The sequence below is a fragment of the Misgurnus anguillicaudatus genome, chromosome 14 (assembly GCF_027580225.2).
Source record: "Misgurnus anguillicaudatus chromosome 14, ASM2758022v2, whole genome shotgun sequence".
NCBI lineage: Eukaryota > Metazoa > Chordata > Actinopteri > Cypriniformes > Cobitidae > Misgurnus > Misgurnus anguillicaudatus.
This window is the reverse complement of record NC_073350.2, coordinates 8,843,050-8,862,516: the sequence shown is the minus strand read 5'-3', so window position 1 is coordinate 8,862,516 and position 19,467 is coordinate 8,843,050. Positions and strand designations below refer to the sequence as shown.

The following is a 19,467-nucleotide window of genomic DNA, read 5'->3' as shown; positions in this document are numbered from 1 at the left end:
CCTGTACAATTATTTGATCATGATGGCAACGAGATGCGGTTTATCACGTTTATACTGTGACCTGTGCATTTTTGTGTGGAGCTGAAGCTTTTCATCGACCTCCTCAACAATACAATTATTAATATAACCCTCCAATGCATAGTTAATGCCCTTTTGGTAACTTCGAGATGATATATAGTCTTTCTGTCTCCAGAAATCATCAATTGCCTCCTGTGAAATGTCTTCTACTGTGACAGCTGCCATAGCGCCTATCACCGAATGGTGATTGTTTGTTCGAGTGAGAGGAGGGGGCGTGGCTTAGCCATAGGTCAATAGTCTCTTATGATATCATAAATGTCTTTATGTCATCACAATGACCATCAGAGGTGTCATGCCCATTCAAACTTAGGGAGTGCATGCAACCTCAAAATCAATAAAGCATCTTTTCATCTGTTACTTTGTTTAAAGGGGCCATGGCATGAAAATCTGACTTTTTCCATGTTTAAGTGCTATGATTGGGTCCCCAGTGCTTCTATTAACCCAGAAAATCTGAAAAAGATCAACCCAGTAACTTAGTTTTGGTAAACAATTATGTACAAGCACATGGAAAAATAGATTGTTGAAATGTGGCTCTCCTAATGTTGTCATAAGGAGCTCTTATTATAATAATACCGCCCCTTAATCTGCACGTACTATCCAATCACAGCTCTGCCATTTAGTGCAGAGGAAGAGAGAGAGAGAAAATAATTCACAGCACAATTGAGTTTCAATTTCAACAAACCACCATCATTGTTATTAGTGTTTGAATTTCATCAGCTCATTTGCATTTTAAAGGACACACCCAAAACTGCACATTTTTGCACACACCTACAAAGTGGCAATTTTAAAATGCTATAATAAATTATTTATATGGTATTTTGAGCTAAAACTTCACATATGTGCTCTGGGGACACCAAAGATTTATTTGACATCTTAAAAAAGTCTTGTGCCATGGCCCCTTTAATAGGCAAAACATGTCCAGTTCTTCACTTTAAGATTTTCGCTGTATTAATCACGTGCTTCATTATGGATGCAATAAAGTATTAATAAATTATACAAATCCAGATGCAAAAAGAACAGCGCTGGTGCCATAATTCCCTGCTGAAAAAACAGCATACCAGCAAGACCAGCATATGTTGTGTTTTGGTTCTGGTTTGCTAGTGAACACCAGCTAAACCAGCATTAGCACCAGCTAAACCAGCACCAAACCAGCATTAGCACCAGCATCCCATGCTGGTAATACCAGCAAGACCAGCATATGTTGTGTTTTGGTGCTGGTATGCTGGTGACCACCAGCTAAACTAACACGGTCTCACACCCATGGCGTCAATATTTGACGACACTTGACCATGCGTCAATATGTTGACGCGGAGGGTATACCTTTCGCGTCATTTTTTGACGAACTGGGGACTTCAATACTATTGGGTACGCGAAATTAAACAGTTGTCGCCTGGCATTGGGGTTAGGGAAAGGTTTGGGTAGGGATGTCATTATGTAAATCTAACCCTAAACCGACGCGAAAATGGTAGAAAATGGTAAGAAAATAGGAAAGAGAATGCAACGGACTTAATAGTATTGAAGTCCCCAGTTCGTCAAAAAATGACGCGAAAGGTATACCCTCCGCGTCAACATATTGACGCATGGTCAAGTGTCGTCAAATATTGACGCCATGGGGTGAGACTGGGTTGGCTAAACCAGCATTAAACCAGCATAGACCAGCATAATTCATAATTCTTGGACACTGATGGTGCTGCATTCACAAACGCTCACATCACTTTCAAACAGCACCTACGGCAAAATTCAGTTTACCATACAGTACTTGTGTACATTGATGATGGTCCATTTCTTAATGTTTATCTAGATTCACTCCTAGAGTGGGCGCAGAATCACATGCTCATGTGCTCTGACTCTGAGGTCAAATATATGATGCAAAAATGCGTTCTTCTATATAAATGTTTTTTTTTAAAGTTGCATGCTTTCAATGCAATTAAATTGAAATGTGAAATAAACGAAAAATTACAGCATTACATAAGACCTATACTTACGCTGCATCAAAGGTTTCTTCTATTCCTTGTTTTTGCAGTGTTAATCATTACAGCCAATCACAGACATGATGGATGAGTGCATCGGGGTTGTTAGTGTTAAGTGCCCTCTAGTGGCCAGCAGCTTGTTATAACCTGTGGTTTGCCTCTTCAGATTAGAAGTCAATAGATTTTCACATTTCAAGCTGATGTAATGATGCAATTGGTCACAAATATAGGCTACATGAGAGCAAGAGCTATTTCATAATCGAAGATGATGTGTCGCTTCTTCTGGCAGCAGTTTTTGAACAAATGTACAAACCGAATCTGATAGTAATCGCTTTGCATCTTTTCCTTATATAAATCGACAGTTTGACCTCAATGCACTTGGAATATTTGTACTTTTTTGGAAAATAAAACATTTTGGAAAAATGGTGAAAAGTTTTTTTATTTAATGTGTGATGTTGCTGTTAGAGCATAAATAATACCTGCAAAATGATGAACCTCAAAATTCACTTCCAGGTGTTATATTTTCTCTAACAGAATTCCCCTTTAAAGGAACACGCCGACATTTTGGGAATTTAGCTTATTCACCTTATCCCCCAGAGTTAGATAAGTCCATACATACCTTTCTCATCTCTGTGCGTGCTGTAACTGTGTCTGACCGAGCCCCCGCTAGCTTAGCTTAGCACAAAGACTGGAAGTGAATGGCTCCAGCTAGCATACTGCTCCCAATAAGTGACAAAATAATAGAACATTTTCCTATTTATGTGTTGTGATTTGTATAGTCACAACGTGTACAAATAACAAGGTCATATGAGAGACAGCGATCTTTTAACAGTATACATACTGGGAACTATTTTCTCAGAAGGCGTAGCACTGCTACTTGGCAGAGTGATTTGCACAACTCTGACCGAACTCTCTGCTCTTCACCAGGGGGCTTCTCGGGTGCTGTGAGCAAATTACTCCGCCCAAGTAGCAGTGCTTTGCCTTCTGAGAATATAGTTCCCAGTATTGATCAGTAAAATCATCACTGTTTACGAGTTATGCAGTTTCACCACAATCTCATTGTGTCTTATGTAATGTTGAAACTGTTTGTGTTTCTCTGCAGATTATAGACAGAAGTGCACTGCAACAATTTAAATATGAAGAAAAGATAGAAACAGAAGTGAATCAGCATTTCCATCACACCATCTACCTGCAGCAGTTATAAGCCGTCCGTCATAAGCCAACTTTTATATCATACTGTTAGCTGCGTTTCCATTACCCTTTAAAGGCACACCAGGCAAGTCTGAGTATTATTTCTCTACTAGCTCCACCTAGTGTCTGGGAGTAAATGCTTTCTATATCTGAGACTTTATGAGACTGAAGGACACCTGGTCGGATACAGCGAACTTGCAAGTGGGGTATTCTTCCTACAGACGGTAGGGGCGGGCGAGAGGGTCTTCATTCGTCATGTAATGAGTCATTTAACCATATACCGACTTACGAAGATGATTTATTAACATAAAAATGCTGCCTTGTGTCCCTTTAAATTATGCAAATTGACATTTCACGTGAACTATGCCACAGTTCCATTGCAACCGAGCTCAGTCCACCTCCTTCAAGTAGGCTCCTGTTCAGTACGTCGGTGCATTCCCAGCTCCGCATGACAGCTTTCACAATAGTCTTACAAATTTTTCATGTGAGCCATGCTTGGTATCACATGATTAACTGCCAGTATGAAAACTGCCCTAAACATTACATATTGCACAGTATCTTTTTACAAAATTATAACAGGAAAACCGCTTCCCTTCTCGCACACGGCTTAAAAATTGAAGTCTTCAGTTTAGAGGAAACAAAACTAAGTTGTTGCTGAGCTGTTGAACTTCCCTCACTGTTCGTCTCTACATGCAGTAAAATGGCAGAAGCCAGTATTTCATGGGCTCAGGATCAATTCATCTGCCCAGTGTGTCTGGATCTATTAAATTGTCCAGTGGCCATCCCCTGTGGACACAGTTACTGTATGAGCTGTATTACAGACTGCTGGAATCAGAAGGATCAGAAGGAAGACTACAGCTGTCCTCAATGCAGACAGACCTTCAGACTAAGACCGGCTCTGAGTAAAAACACCATACTGGCTGAAATGGTGGAGAAACTGAAGAAGACTGAAGTACAAGCTGATGTTTCTGCTCAGTGTTCTGCTGGAGATGTGCCGTGTGACGTCTGTACTGAAATCCAACACAAAGCTGTTAAGTCCTGTCTGATGTGTCTGAACTCTTACTGTCAACATCACCTCCAACAACATGAGAATCTCTTCAGAGGAAAGAGACACAACTTGATAGAGGCCACTGGACGACTTCAGGAGAACATCTGCCCTCAACATGAGAGACTACTGGAGATTTATTGTCGTACTGATCAGCGTTGTGTGTGTTATCTGTGTATAATGGATGAACACAAAAATCATGACACCGCATCAGCTGCAGCAGAGAGAACTGAGAAACAGGTATGAATCACAGCAAACACTTACTGTATATACTAATGATAAACTGTTAATGTCAAATGATAAACTCATTCATGATTGTTTTATACCATTAGGGGTCATAAATCAAACAACAACATCAATAGTAAATTATCAATAGTACCTCTAAGGAACTAGAGGTTAATTAGGTACAAATTATTAAAAAATATGTAATTTGTAAAAATGTAAAATGTATAAATGTATAATAATGAATTACAAACATCTCACAGTTCCTTCTTAGTCGGTCACGACGACGTTACATTGTGACCGATGTATTGGGAATGCGCTTAGCGAGACCAATCTGCTTTAAGAAACTAAACGCCAATGAACATTGGCATGCAGTATTTGCATCAGCTGGCGCCCCTCCCATAGCGCGGGTATAAATTGAGAGACAGGTGCAATACCAAATCAGCTTTTTTCACTTCGAAAGCCAGCAGTTAACAGCTATTGAGAAGCTCTTTATTTACCTGCTCAGGAAGTACACTGCGTGCTGAAGTTGGTTGATTGCGTCTTTTTAAAGATGTGCAGCAAGTACATGGGTCCCGCGGATGGTCTTGATCCCTGCCTTTTGTGCTTGGGCATTCAACACGCTAAGCATCCACCCCCTATTTCTGTTGCCGCGCACTGTTGTGATGGCTGTTGCACCGTGATGACTAAGTAGAGACACTGATGGAGACAGCTGGATTGTGTCCTACCATGCCTCCGGTATCCTTGGCTCTCCCGAGTGACTCAATTTCTGGTGCAGCATTGGAGGGGGGCCATCATTTTCTAACGCAGGCTTGAATTTGCTTCCACGCAGCCCGCAGTTGAACCAGAGATGGCGGCTATGCTTGCTTGGGCGATGGTGATAGTCGGATTGGAGTGGACTCAACCTCCCCCACCTGAACCGTCCCGCCTCATTTATTGGTTTCTGGGGGCTGCTTATGCTGCACCGCAACACCCATCTTCAGTGACTTTCTTCTCCGAGGTGCACAAGGAACTGACAAGGTCATGGGGGGCCCTTTCTGATCGCAATGGCGTTGCTCAAAGTTCATCAGGCCAAGGCTCTGAGGGATCTGCACAAGGAAGGTCACGACCAGGCTGTCTTGTCATACCTCTGTTCAGGCACCGACCTGGGGCTCCAGGCATGTTGGTCATGCGATGTCCATGCTTGTGGTCCAGAAAAAACATCTTAAAGCTGTGCCTGGCAGACATGAATGAGGTCAACAAGAACCATCGACAAGAGTCCGGCCTCTTCAGCGATGCGGTCGTGAGCTTTGTCCAACAGTTCTCATCCACCCAGAAGCAGACTGAGGCCATCTCCAACATCATGCCCTGTCGGAAGCCAGCTGCTTCTTCCAGATCATCTATGTCGGCGCTTCAGCCTGCTCCTCCCCGAGGGGGTCCTGCTGTGGCCACCTCTGTTCCTCCACCCCGTATGTTATCCGGTCAGAAGCAGGCACTCTATCACGAGCAGCGCGCCCAGGCAATGGCGACTCCACCCCCACATTTTAATGGTGGCTCCTTACTGGCCTACCAGGATGTGGTTTCCAGAACTTATGCTCCTCGCTACAGCCCCACTGGCAGATTACCCTGAGGAAGGATCCTTTTTCTTAGAGAGGGGGAACAATATGGCACCCAAACAATATTGTAGCACCGTATGGTGCTAAATTAGTGCCATAAATCCTTTTTTGCAAAAAATAGAATTTGGTACTCCTCCACCGCCCTTGGCAGTTAGACGTTGCGGAGCATTGGCTGTCAGCCTTTCCATCAGCTGTTTTCTTTGTAACCTGAAGCGTCCCCTATACAGGGTTCTCAAATGTCTACATTCTGTGGGGATAATACTACTAACCCACGTTTTCCCTTAGCAGAGCCTGCTCTGCGTCTCTGTATAGGTGTGTCGCGATACCACCTCATAAATTTTGATATGTGGAAACCTCTGCAGTTATTCCCAGTTGCCACCCAGGTGCGTTCACTTCTCAGTTTGCTTAAATCACTATAGTAAGGTTTATGCAGGCCACTGGAAGGGGCAGCACCCCCCGTGATGCTTTGTAAGGGATTCGCAGCGTGACATCCTAGTGAGTGACTGAAAAGGAATGTATTGGGTTACATATGTAACCCTCGTTCCCTGAAGGAAGGGAACATAGACGTCACGTCCCGTCGCCACAGCTTTGCTGTACCATTGCTGATTTTGGCTGGGCACTGGCTTTTTAACGAAAATAACTGATTTGGTATTACACCTGCCTCTCATTTTATACTCGCTTGGTGGGGCGGCGCCAGAAGATGCAAATACTGCATGCCAGTGTTCATTGGGGTTCCATACGTTTCTCAAAGCAGATTGGTCCTGTGAAGCGTTTTCCCAATACTTCGGTCACAACGTGACATCTCCATTCCCTTCCTTCAGATAACGAAGGTTACATACTGTACATCAGGGTTCCCCAAATCTTACCCTGGAGGGCCGGAGCACTACAGAGTTTAGGTCCAGCCCTAATCAAACTAACCCACCTGTGATTTTCTAGTGATCATGAAGACCTTGATTAGCTTGCTCAGGTGTGTTTGATCAGGGTTGGAGCTAAACTCTGCAGTGCTCCAGCCCTCCAGGGTAAGATTTGGGGAACCCTGCTGTACATAATCGAGACGTTTCTTGAAGGTTAATTTTTATGTAATTTTTTTTCTTTCTTGCAGAAGATTTTGGTTGATACAAAAACAAAATACAGTCAGAGAATGACGCAGATAGAGAAGGAGCTTAAGGATGTGAGAGATATTATTAAGTCTCATAAGGTGAGTTTTGATGAGAAATTTGAGTGCTGGAGAAGTTTCAGTCTGACTGAAGCTCACTGGGACTTTGTGTGATGTAGCAGTAAGATCTGATTTTAATGTGTGTGTATGTATGTGTGTGATAACAGCGCTCTGCACAGGCAGCAGTGAAGGACAGTGAGAGAATCTTTACTGAGCTGATCCGCTCCATTGAGAGAAGCCGCTCTGAGGTGACACAGCTGATCAGAGAACAGGAAAAGGCTGCAGTGAGTCGAGCTGAAGAACGACTGGAGCGACTGAAGCAGGAGATGGATGATCTGAGGAGGAGAGACGCTGAGCTGGAGAAACTTTCACACACAGATGATCACATCTATTTCCTGCAGGTAACACAACCACTGATATACAACACAGTGCTTTAAGTTACACCTTGATATTAGAGAAGAAAAATCATTTCATAATATTACCCTTACTTTAAGTAAAGCATTATAGTTTAAGATATTAAAATAGTCTTAAAGAAAATAGTAAAGAAGCCCAAACACTGTTAAAATGCAGAATTTGGTCATCATTAGATGAGTCACTAGAGATCATCTGAATAAGCAAACATAATAAAAGTGTGATTAGTTTAGTCTGAGGTTAGTCTGAAGTTTCAAAGCGCGATAAACACCATTAAAAAATGAGTTACCGCAAAAATTAGTATTGTATCAGGTCAGTATTTAAAGTAAATTATTAATTTTACGCAAAATACAATATCCACCGTGTTATTCTGTTATCCTTTCTCCCTTTTTTCCCAAAACGCAATAAACGCCAGTCCTCCTTTTCTGCAGAATGCAATAAATCCGCTCAATCACAGCGCACCATTCCACGCATTGTAAACAATAATGGCGGCATGTTGAATACACAGAATCCTAGTTTTCTTCATCTACTTTGTACTTCGTGACCAACCAACAAACAAAAACAAAATAATATTCTGATGACATTGATAAACCTGTGGAGGTTTTCTGTGACGGGGAAGAAACGTAAGCCATCAACATCTAATAATTTACGCGAGAGGCACTCTGGAGAAGGAAAAATGTCGGCTGTTGCTTGTTCTCCCGACAGAATTAAGCTTCTGTCATGCTAACACATTGACCCCGGGGGATCTTATGAAAAAACTTTCCATTACTTTACTTGAAGTCAAAGAAAATCGACCATGACCGAAAACATTGTACAGCTAATCGCTGTGCAAAAAGTTCAGCAATGACGTCCCAAGTATGACCGCAGCAATGTGTTATTAATATGACAAAGTAAGTGTTTTTATTAATTCCATTAATGTTTAATCAATGTATACCACTAGTCAACTAAATGAATATAAATATGAATGCACATTTATATATTGATTCAATAGATTAATAGCTTTTTGACAAAAACCTTGGATTTATTGTGTTTTGGAACCAAACTCTTGTAGGAACGCCGAAATGACTGAGAAATGTAAAAAGCAAGATTGTCTGTTTGTTGTGACAAGTTGTGTTTGTATTTCTTGTCAATTATCACCCTTCTGCAACGGAAATAAGCAGTGTTGGGAAAGTTCACTTTCTACATGAACTAGTTCAAAGTTCAGTTCACAAATTTTGAAAATGAACTAGTTCAGTTCATAGTTCATAGTTCAAAACTTTTAACTAGTTCGCAGTTCCAAAAATGAACTAATTCATAGATCTTTTTTTCCCATATTATTTAAAAAAATATTGCCATTATAGCCCATATAGAACCACAGACAGCAATTATTTTATCATTTTTAAAACAAAAGGTGCTTCAAGGGTGGTCGCTCATTGGGCCAGAAACGCTGCGCAGTATCACGTGTAGGACAATTCGCATTTCGCACACCGCAAATGCACGTTAAATAGCGTGAGCTTAGTCAGAGTCTATTTCAAGATTCAAAATATGTGTTATGTACTATTCGCACGGGATTAGTATTATCTGGGGACCTAATGTGATTTAGAAATTACCTACCTACGTCTGAGTTTTGTGTGGCCGGTTCACACGGGATAAGCAAAGCCTGTGATTTCACTTCAATTTACTGACTTATCTCCCAAATATAATGTTGAGGCTTTGCATAACACTATCACGCAACACGCTGTTAGAGGTAGGCTACCTTTACCAAATCGTTTCGTTAAATCATTGAATGTGTAAAAAATGTGAAACTGAGATGACAGAATAGCGTCTTCTGCCTCTAGATGCAGTTTTAAAGATTAAAATTACTTTATCTGATCAACACAAATACAAAGTGAAAAATATAACTGATTGTGTCACACCCAGGGGCTGGCTGCTAATTGTTAAGCCACGCCCCTTCTCAACTTCCACCTCGAGGAGGTCCCCAAAACCAACCCAATGACCAGACAACAACGAGGACAGGTAAGTATAAAAATATTCTTTATTTATTAAATATTTAAAATGTACTGGGGATGGGGAAAGGGGAATTAAAACTAATCTCAGGCTCTGCCCTCCAGGGGGCCACGGCCAAGTAAGTGACAGGGGGAGGGGACGTCGAAGAACGGCTCCTGCCTGGTTCCTTCTGCCCGTGGCGCCCTCCTCTTCCTTCCTGGAGGCAGAATCAAAGTAAAATCAGTGTTGGTGTCAATTTCTCCTATCTGTGTACCTGTATCGTGTTTCGCGGCACTTCACCGCTCGGGCTAGTACGACTCCTTATCGTCTGCTCACTCTCCTTCCCTCTCTCTCCACAGGCAGTGGCTGGGACACAAAGGACACAATTTATCGGACTGGATGGCCCTCACCTCTTCGCTGGCTACAGCTCTTGGTAAGTGCAGGTTTCCTCACAGCGCGTTCTCTTAGCGCTCACGCCGGTTCTCTCTCTCCACAGACAGCAGCTGGGACACAAGGACACAATGAATCTGACTCAAAGGGCTCTCTCACCTCTTCGCTGGCTACAGCTCTTGGTAAGTGCAGGTTTTCCTCACAGCTCGTTCTCGTAGCGCTCACGCTTGTTCTATCTCTCCACAGACAGCAGCTGGGACACAAGGACACAATGAATCTGACTCGAATGGCTCTCTCGCCTCTTCGCTGGCTACAGCTCTTGGTAAGTGCAGGTTTCCTCACAGCTCGTTCTCTTAGCGCTCACGCCTGTTCTCTCTCTCCACAGACAGCAGCTGGGACACAAGGACACAATGAATCTGACTCAAACGGCTCTCTCACCTCTTCCCGTCGTGCTGTAAGCACGTGGTTTCCAATGGTGGCTCCTCTCAGGTCAATATACCCGGCACACTCTTCGTCTCTGTCGATCAACGGACTTAACCGGTTAGTATACACTTTACAGGGTGGCGGACTTACGACAGCTGATATCCACAGTGCGTCAGATGGACAGTAGTTCCCATATGGCGCCGGGGACAAACCCTCTCGGCGAGCTCGCTGGTCTGCAGAGGGGCGAGAACGTCACACCGTCACACCGGGTCGAGCGCTGCCCTTTCCTCGGTACCCGTTGGGCGATCGAACACTGGACAGGGGCGCCCTTTTGTAGAGACCTCGGGGCGGCAGATCTCCTTCGCCTCTAGCTCTGCGACAATGGAAATCACACAGGTAAGGTAGCAATATTATTTGTCCAAAGTCATACTCACACACCGCCAACTCTACAGTTCTTCACCACCGCTCTATAAAGTCCGCCGAGTGTTCGGCTGAGAAATCACTCCAGGATGCCACTCCGTTATTCGAGACTGAAACACACTCACAGCATAAATATCTACAGGTTTTCTCTAGGGCCGCTTGCCTCTTCGTCTTCCCTTGACGAATGAGTGAAGGCGGGGGTACGTCTGACAAGACACACAGCAATTTCACTGCAGTACACAGCACTACACAGCACCACTTCAAAGTGAAAATTTCTACATCCAAAGACTCACCCACCACACTCGGTGCACACAAAAAGACGCCCGTCTTCCTCCACTTTGCCCGGGGCGAATACGGCGATGGATAAACACGGCCTAGTAGTTGGTTTCGTCACTGTAGTTGCTTCGTGATAACGATCCTTCGGCTCGCCCACCACGCTATCTCAGGGGTAGGGCTGCCCTCCTTCAACTGGAGGTACTCAGAGAAATTACAAGTCCAGATATACAATTCTTTCCAATGGAATAAGTTTGTTACTCACGGCTGCTGTACTTCCTTCGCCCCTCGTTTCTCTACGTTAATCCACACTGCAAACACTCCAAAATACAAATGATACAGTTTCCTTGGTTTCTCTCCCTGGATGTCGATATTCGTTCGTTTCTTCAACCTATAAGGTATCCAACAACACATCAACTAGCTCGGGGTGCTCCTTTAAAAGATCCACAGCTTTTCTTTCTTTCACCTCCTGTGGCTCTGTCCTCTTTCCGCTCGCTTCCAGCGATCCCCGGATCAACAGAGCCTTCGGGCTCTTCAAAAGGTGCGTGTCTTCATTCTGCCCTTGGCAAAGGAGCTTTCCCCGTGTCAGTCGCTTCCCATTTGTGTCTCTGCAGAGCTATTTATGTGCCTCATCCTCACACAGCCTCCAATCACAAGTTGCTGCCTTAATTCCTTGCACCTGTGGCTAATAAGGTCCTGATAGCGTTGCCCTGGAAACCAGGAAGTACTGGTGTGCCCTTAAAAATTTGGTCCGGGCGGAACCAAGTTTCGCCAATTTCGGTTCCGCCCTATAAAAGTCACCCTGTGACATCTGCTTACCAGCATTAAAACGGCTTTTAATAAAAACAAGTTTTTTTCTTTGTGTATCAACAACGTCCGCTCCGTGGACGAGGTAACTGCAGCATGTAACGCCGATGGCTTTATTATTAAATGACTGAACACTTGACTCTCGCCTGGGCATTAAGATATGCAAGTTTTTCATCAACAATATCTGCGTGAAACATAAACATGATGATCATCTACCGACTCGACTGTTTCAGCACGTCATCTACGGAGAGTCTGCTTTATTAACGGCTTTTCGTTTGCACCGCGTGAGGTAAATGTTTTTGTTCTCTACTTTTTTACTCGCATATATTTCTACATATTTTCGACCAAGGAACACACAGAATGTAATATAAGTTATTATGGATAGCAGTTAAGCTCGTTCTGAAATTATGAAAAAAGCCAAATTAGCCTACTTAAAATGATCTCTCCAACTTAATTTCATAGATACAAATTAAAAATGTCCTATATTAATATGTATTTCCTTCTGTATTGCATTCGTTCTGTACACGTGCACAAATACTGCATAATTGTAATTTCTTTAAGTCACTGTGTTCTGTATTGACCGATTCTTTGTAAATTTGCACTTAACAGGCATAAACAACCTCAGTGCATCTCGTTGTTCTGGATTTAAATAATTATTTTATTTTAATAAACAAAGGGTTATGTATACAACGCTATTGAGCCACCCAAAATCACCGCAAATGAAATTCCTTTACCACGACAGCCCCACCTAAACTTAGAGATCGCAAATAGAGTTCTGCATATTTTTTATATTAATCACCAAGATGGACGAAAGAGACTGATTAGCAGTTTAAAATCAGAAACATACGAATAAAGCCCTTAAGTTTCACCATGAAAGCCAAAAAAATCGGAGGGATGTGTCTCTGTATGTGCGCTTCACAGCTGCAGTGCGAGAGGCGCAGAAACTGAGAAAAAAATAAATAAAAAAGGTGCACTGGTAACAAATGCTGGCCAAATTACAGAGATGCCAATTCGCACGGGACTAATATTATCAGAGGACCTCGGTGTTCGGCGAAATATGGTAGGTCATTTGCGGAGGAATTTTCACTTTACAAATTACAGACATGGCCGATTCGCACGGGATTAAGATCACAGACAACCTCCGCAATTATTACAAATCACTAGAGGTCACCAGGTAATACTAATCCCGTGCGAATAGGGCTTTAGCAGCCTATGTTAATTGTTAACGATTTGGGACAAATATGATGCTATCTAATGTTATCAAATTTTTCCCATCCTCATCCTCACCGACCTTGTCATAAAACTCGTTGCTGCTTTGTTGCCTACATGCTGCTGTCACCTCCATGCTGCTTTTTGTTTTGATGACGCATGCAGAGGTGAAACACTTGTGGCTGGTGTTGCCAGATTGGGTGTTTTTTTCCACTACATATTAAGGCCTGTTTACATTGTGTTTTAGCCAGGTTTTCGCCTGGAAGACTCTATAGAAATCTGGCATCCTATTGAACGACGCTAAACTGAGAGAGCATGCCATTCACAGACACCAGAATGAAGAGTTCACAGTAATGTTCATCAGGCAGTAATACAGTACGTTCAGTTTACGTTCCCCCAAAATATGAACGAGTTCATGAACTATCGTTCAATTAACTCGTTCAGGCACAACACTGGTAATAAGTGCAGTTATAAAAGCATGTGGAAGAGCATTGCTAGAATATAAATATATTGTATTGCAATATGTAGCGTTTAAGTATTAGCCTTAAATCAAAACTAACAACAGATTTATAAATGAAAAGCTTTAATAACAGTACTGACCTGAAGTTACAATTGAAATGGTTACACTATAAATGCATGAAATGGTAAACAATACAAACAATTTACCATTTCCAATGTATGTGAGATATTACCTGATAGTATAGAGAACAGAGAAAGAAAGTTTAGAAGAGAATCACTATTAAGAGCTGGAATCTTGGCCTAATGGCCAGAGCTCAGGTAAAGTAGAAAAGCATAGAGAATCCAAGAGCAGAGCTCACGAAGACCAGCCCATAGAAGAAGAGTGCAAAAGGGAAGAAGAGCAGAAGAAGAGTCAAGAAGAAGAGGAGTCCAAAGACCCCCAAACATATAATTTTATCCCCTTGCCTTGACCATGTGACTAAACCCAACATGATACAATCAAACTGACCAATCGGAAGACCACCTACCCCCACTGTATTGGATAAACAGCTGTGATAATAGTCTTTGATCACTATCAGCAAGCACATGAATGCAGATGGTACAGGATGGAAATAGAGGTTGTGACAAGTTGTGACAAAGTAATAAATTCCTATATTTTTAATCTTACAAATTCCTAATCTTACACTCTTCATTTTATCTTTTCATTGTTTCTGTAGAGTTTTCAGTCTCTGTCTGTCTCTCTTGGATGTAAAGATAAACCCAACATTACTTTTACTTCTCAACTTTCTTTTGATGATGTGAGAAAGTCTGTATCTATACTGGAAGAAAAACTTCAGGATTTCTACAAAGAGATTGACAAGATCTATGATAGAGGTAAAAACAACATATTCAATATTGAAAATGATTCTTGTAATATGATGAAGAATGTAAAAGCATAATACAATTTATATGAAGTGGATATATGTACCCTTAATATTGGAATTGCAGTCTGTCTGTTTATGTCTTTAGTAACATGCATCAAAATTACACCCAACAATGAACCAAAGATCAGACAGGAGTTCATACAATGTAAGACACAAAAACACACACTACAAACACAAACATTCTTGGTTTTCATGTTTTATGGGGACATTCTATAGACATGATGTTTTTATACTGTACAAACTGTATATTCTATTCGCTTCCCCTAACCCAAACCCTAACCCCAACCATCACAGTAAACTTTCTGATACCTTAGATTTTCAATAAACATCATTCTGTTTGATGTATAAGCTTGTTTCCTCATGGGAACCTCAAAATGTCCCCACAAGGTCACACAAAATACTGGTATTCCTATCACAACGTGATAATTACCAGCTACCCCCCACATACACAGTGTATAAGTGTACATTCACAAACTGACTTTACTTACAGTAAACTATTTTCTGTTTTTATCTTTATCAGACTTCTGTCAGCTCACTCTGGATACAAACACAATGAATAAAAACCTCCATCCATCCTGGAGTAACAAAAGGATTTCATGGACTGATAGAGTCCAGCAGTATCCAGCTCATCCGGAAAGATTTGATGATGTGTGTCAGGTGTTGTGTAGAGAAAGTTTATGTGGACGCTGTTACTGGGAGATTGAGTGGAGTACTAGTATTGTATCTAGTGTGTGTATATCAGTGTCATATAAAAGCATCAGTAGGAAGGGTCTGCATGATGAATGTGGGTTTGGATGCAATGATCAGTCCTGGAGTTTGTTTTGCTCTTCCTCCAGGTGTTCATTCTACCACAATAACAAACGCACAGATCTTCCTGTAGTGTCTCGCTCCTGTATAATAGGAGTGTATGTGGATCACAGTGCAGGATCTCTGTCCTTCTACAAAGTCTTTGACACAATGAAGCTCATACACAGAGTCAACACCACATTCACTCAACCTCTATATCCTGGGTTTTGGCTAAGACCACAATCAACAGTTAAACTCTGTGATCTATAAATATATTTTATATCTGGATGTGTATCACTGGTTTTTGTTGTTCTGTGGTTTAAAACACTGTCAAATGCAGGACAAATTTTGAAAGATTCTTGTATAAAATTTGTATATGAACGCTAAAAAAAGCAGTCAGGTTGATGTGCTTGTTAATGTCAGAAACTTCAAATCGGATTTGATCTTTGGTCTTCTAAAGAGTGTTTTCCCTAAAGAGCAGCACGAATAAAATTTTTGTCTTTGTAAAGACAACCATTCTCTCATTTCATAGACAAGTGCATCTTTTAAAAGATATAATTTCGCCCGTGCAGCTCCGGATGTGGCAAGTACATGGGTCCAAAGGATAGTCATGAGCATTATCTTTTGTGCTTGGACTTACAGCATGCTGAGGCAGCGTTCGTGGGTGGTTCATGTACTCATTGCGAGGCCATGACCCTTCTGGATTTGCGGAGATGTGTGACGTACCTCCAGGAAACGCCCCCCCCTCCCTTTCCGGTGCCCAGCTCCGCAAAGGGTGCGGCAGTGAAGCTCGGGAAGGACGATCTCCGCATTACTGTGTTAAATAGGTCGCTGGGTTCGCCCTCAGGCTATCAACACATTGATCCAGTGCCAGCAGAGGTTGGCGGGCGGTGGCAATTTGGAGTGGACTCAACCTCCCCTTCCCGAACTGTCCCGCTAGACGATTGGTACTTTGGGGGGGCTGCTCAGGCATCTCAACCCTAACCCCCGGTACCATTCTTCCCTGAGGGGCATGATGAGCATACTCTGGCATGGAGGACCTTGTTTGCACCCTGCAATCTGCCATTTCATCTGTCACCCCTTTCCTCTCTCGACGTCGGGCTGCTAAAGGTTATGTTGGTATCCCAACATTGGAGTGCCCGGGGGTCATGCAACTGTGTCCCGCCAGTGGCGCTGCCTCCTAAAGGGACCAGACGTTTCTTACCTCGTGGGCTATCACGAGGCTAAGGCTCTGAGGGACTTGGACAAGGGGGGGCACGATCAGGCTGCCTTCCCAGATCTCTGTGCGGCCACCGACCTGGCGTTGCATGTAACAAAAGGTCACCACACACGCAGTCGGGTGTGCAATGTCAACCGTGGTGGTCCAGGAATGCCATCTCTGGCTGTGCCTGGTGGACATGAGGGAGGTTGACAAAAATTGAATCCTGAGCTGGCCTGTTTGGCGAGATGGTTGAGGACTTTGCCCAAAAGTTCTTGGACACCAAGAAGCAGACTAAGACAATCGCTTAGATCATACTGCTTTGGAGGAAGCCAACACCTGGTCTGTTGACGTTGAAACCTCAGCCTCCATTCCTCCCCCACACACCTCTTCTCAGAAGAAGGGAGGACCCAGTTGTCAGCAGTCTGCTTTGCCCACTCAGGCCGCTATCCAAGACAAGAAAACGCAAGAGCAAGCGCCCCTGAGACGGGCGACCTGGATTTGGAGGGGGGTCACTCTTTGGGAGATGGTGAAGGCACAACTGCCCCTGTCTCCAAAGGAACTCGGAAGCTACTGGTCTGAAAAGCCGTCATCCTCCCCTTCCTCTATCAGCAGCGAGGGAACTGGGATGCCGGAGTATTATTGCACGGAGGCTCTAAGTGATTAACCACAAGCGGTATCTAACACTATTGCTGCAGCGCAAGTGCCGTCCACGAAACACACACACTAAAATGAAACATGTTTGTTGACTGGTGTTCTTCTCAACAAGAAGACCCCAGAGAATGCCTGATCAGCATCATGCTTTTACATCTTCAGCATCAGCTGGACAGTGGGCTGTCACCCTCCACCATTAAAGTAGATATTGCTGCGATATCTGCTCATCATTCCCCGATAAACGGTAAGTCAGTTGGTCAAAACGACCTGGTTATTAGGTTTTTATCAGTTTTTGTCATAAATTGTCTTTTGGGGGGCCGCAAAGGAATGCACTGTACACAAGGGGGGCCGTACGCGGAAAAAGTTTGAGAACCACTGTTCTAAAGTACTTTAAGTCTCTTTTAAAAAGAATTGGTGGTCCTGCATCTTCATGTCATGGCAGGAGTGATGTCTCTAAACTGATTGATTGTACAGATAATCTCTGGAGGCAGCTGCTCTCTTTTAAACCCACAGATAATGCAACACTTTAATTGCTAATAAATTAACTTGAAATAAATACTCTCCTTTTGTTTGTAGTAGCACTGCTCTCTGCACAACCGCAGGGGGCGGCAATTAGACAACCATAGTCCAATCACAACACTTCTCTCATTTGAACCAGTTCAAAACAAAACCATGTCTCTATGGCAACAAAGTAAGATATTACTTTAAGTTATTTTGACGGTAAGAACATTACCATATTCTTAATTATAACATTATTTTGGTGTACAACACCACAAATACACCAATACTTTCAGCAGTTCCCAAGAATGTGTTAAATGAAGTATGATGTGCAGTAAGTGAATTTAATGTCAAAAGATTATAAAGTGCAACTGTTTCTGATAGCAATGCACAGGACAGTAAAGAAATTCTCTCAGATGACAGTCCTTAAGAGAAATTACCTACAAGTGCCTAAATAAGTTTACTTTAATTGCATTATTCTTAACGTATTTCTGACTGCAACAACATTAGTAGGAGTTCACATTAACTGAAACTCCTACACCTGCTGAGTCTGCACAGAAAAGTAAAGAAGATACAGATATGTGAAAATATGTGCAAATAAACTTATTTGTTTTTTTGTCACAGGAAAGGGACAGGGTAACATCTTTGTACAGTTTAAAAATAGAATAGATACAAATGACTAAGCAAACCTTTCATGCATGACATTGCACTTGACAATTAAACCATGATGAGAGATGAGATGATTTAAAAGAAACATATTTCATAGAGTAATATTTTTTTCTTGTAGATCACATCTAGTACTGCTGGTTAAAGATGATTGCTTCAAATAAACCATACATCAAAACACCTGCTCCACAAAAACAAGTTGCACAAGTACAGGAACATATTTTTGTGTATTGTGCATTTTACGCAAATTGCACTTTGTTGTGGAATTTTTACCTCGTTGAACACATGAAATATTATAGTCAGAACCCAATACAGTTTGAAATGATTTTAATACCTTGCAAGAGGCACTTCCGTCTGCACAATTCAGACTGTGCAGAGAAAAGGCAAACTTCAACTCTGCGTTCACACTTGGCTGCTAGACATTATCATATCCTGTTTACGTCTGTACACTCTGCGCCTAAGATTAAGTCTTACCAGTAACCATGCATATCACTATATGTCACTTAACTAAACTTGAGGTCAAGACAGAAAAAAATATAGCTTAGTTAACTTATGCAGCTTATACCATAAAACTCTTAATAAACAGTAATAAATGCTCAAATCATAAAACAGTAGAAATAAGTAAAGATAAAATAAGTAAAGAATTTTTTTTCCATGACAGCTTGTATAATGGAGAATACATGACTTTGTCAGATCTTATCTTGTTTACATGACATAGGCCTGCTCCCAAGCAGGTTTAAAAGGATAGTTCGGCCAAAAATGATATTAAACCCATGATTTATACACCCCCAAGTCGTCCTAGATCCATATGTGCATCACTTTTCAGACAAACACATTTTCAGTTATTTTAGAAAATGTCTAAGATTTTCAGTTAATCAAATGTAAAGTTACAGGGTCCACTCAAAAAGTGTGCATCCATCCTTCACAGATGAAATCCAAATGGCTCATCAAAAGTCATTCTGAGGGTAATCCGCATGGTTTTGTTGTAGAAATATTCATATTTAAAACTTTATAAAAGAAAATAACTAGCTTCCAGTAAGGCCACCATCAAGAAATACCTGCAGCTTTCCAACAAACATATGGGTTGACAAATGTTGTCCACACATGATGTGATCTATACTAATGCAA

General features: G+C 42.1%; 1 protein-coding gene across 1 annotated transcript; it reads left to right on the top strand.

Annotated features, from left to right (window-relative positions):
- The first annotated feature begins 3,743 nt into the window (after positions 1-3,743).
- LOC129427255 (E3 ubiquitin/ISG15 ligase TRIM25) lies at positions 3,744-16,883 on the top strand. The gene is made up of 6 exons (XM_055183630.2): positions 3,744-4,524; positions 7,204-7,299; positions 7,425-7,658; positions 14,331-14,487; positions 14,623-14,682; positions 15,058-16,883. Exons 1-6 carry the CDS (start codon positions 3,940-3,942, stop codon positions 15,591-15,593), a joined length of 1,668 nt encoding a protein of 555 aa, XP_055039605.2. The 5' UTR covers positions 3,744-3,939; the 3' UTR covers positions 15,594-16,883.
- Positions 16,884-19,467: the final 2,584 nt, after the last annotated feature.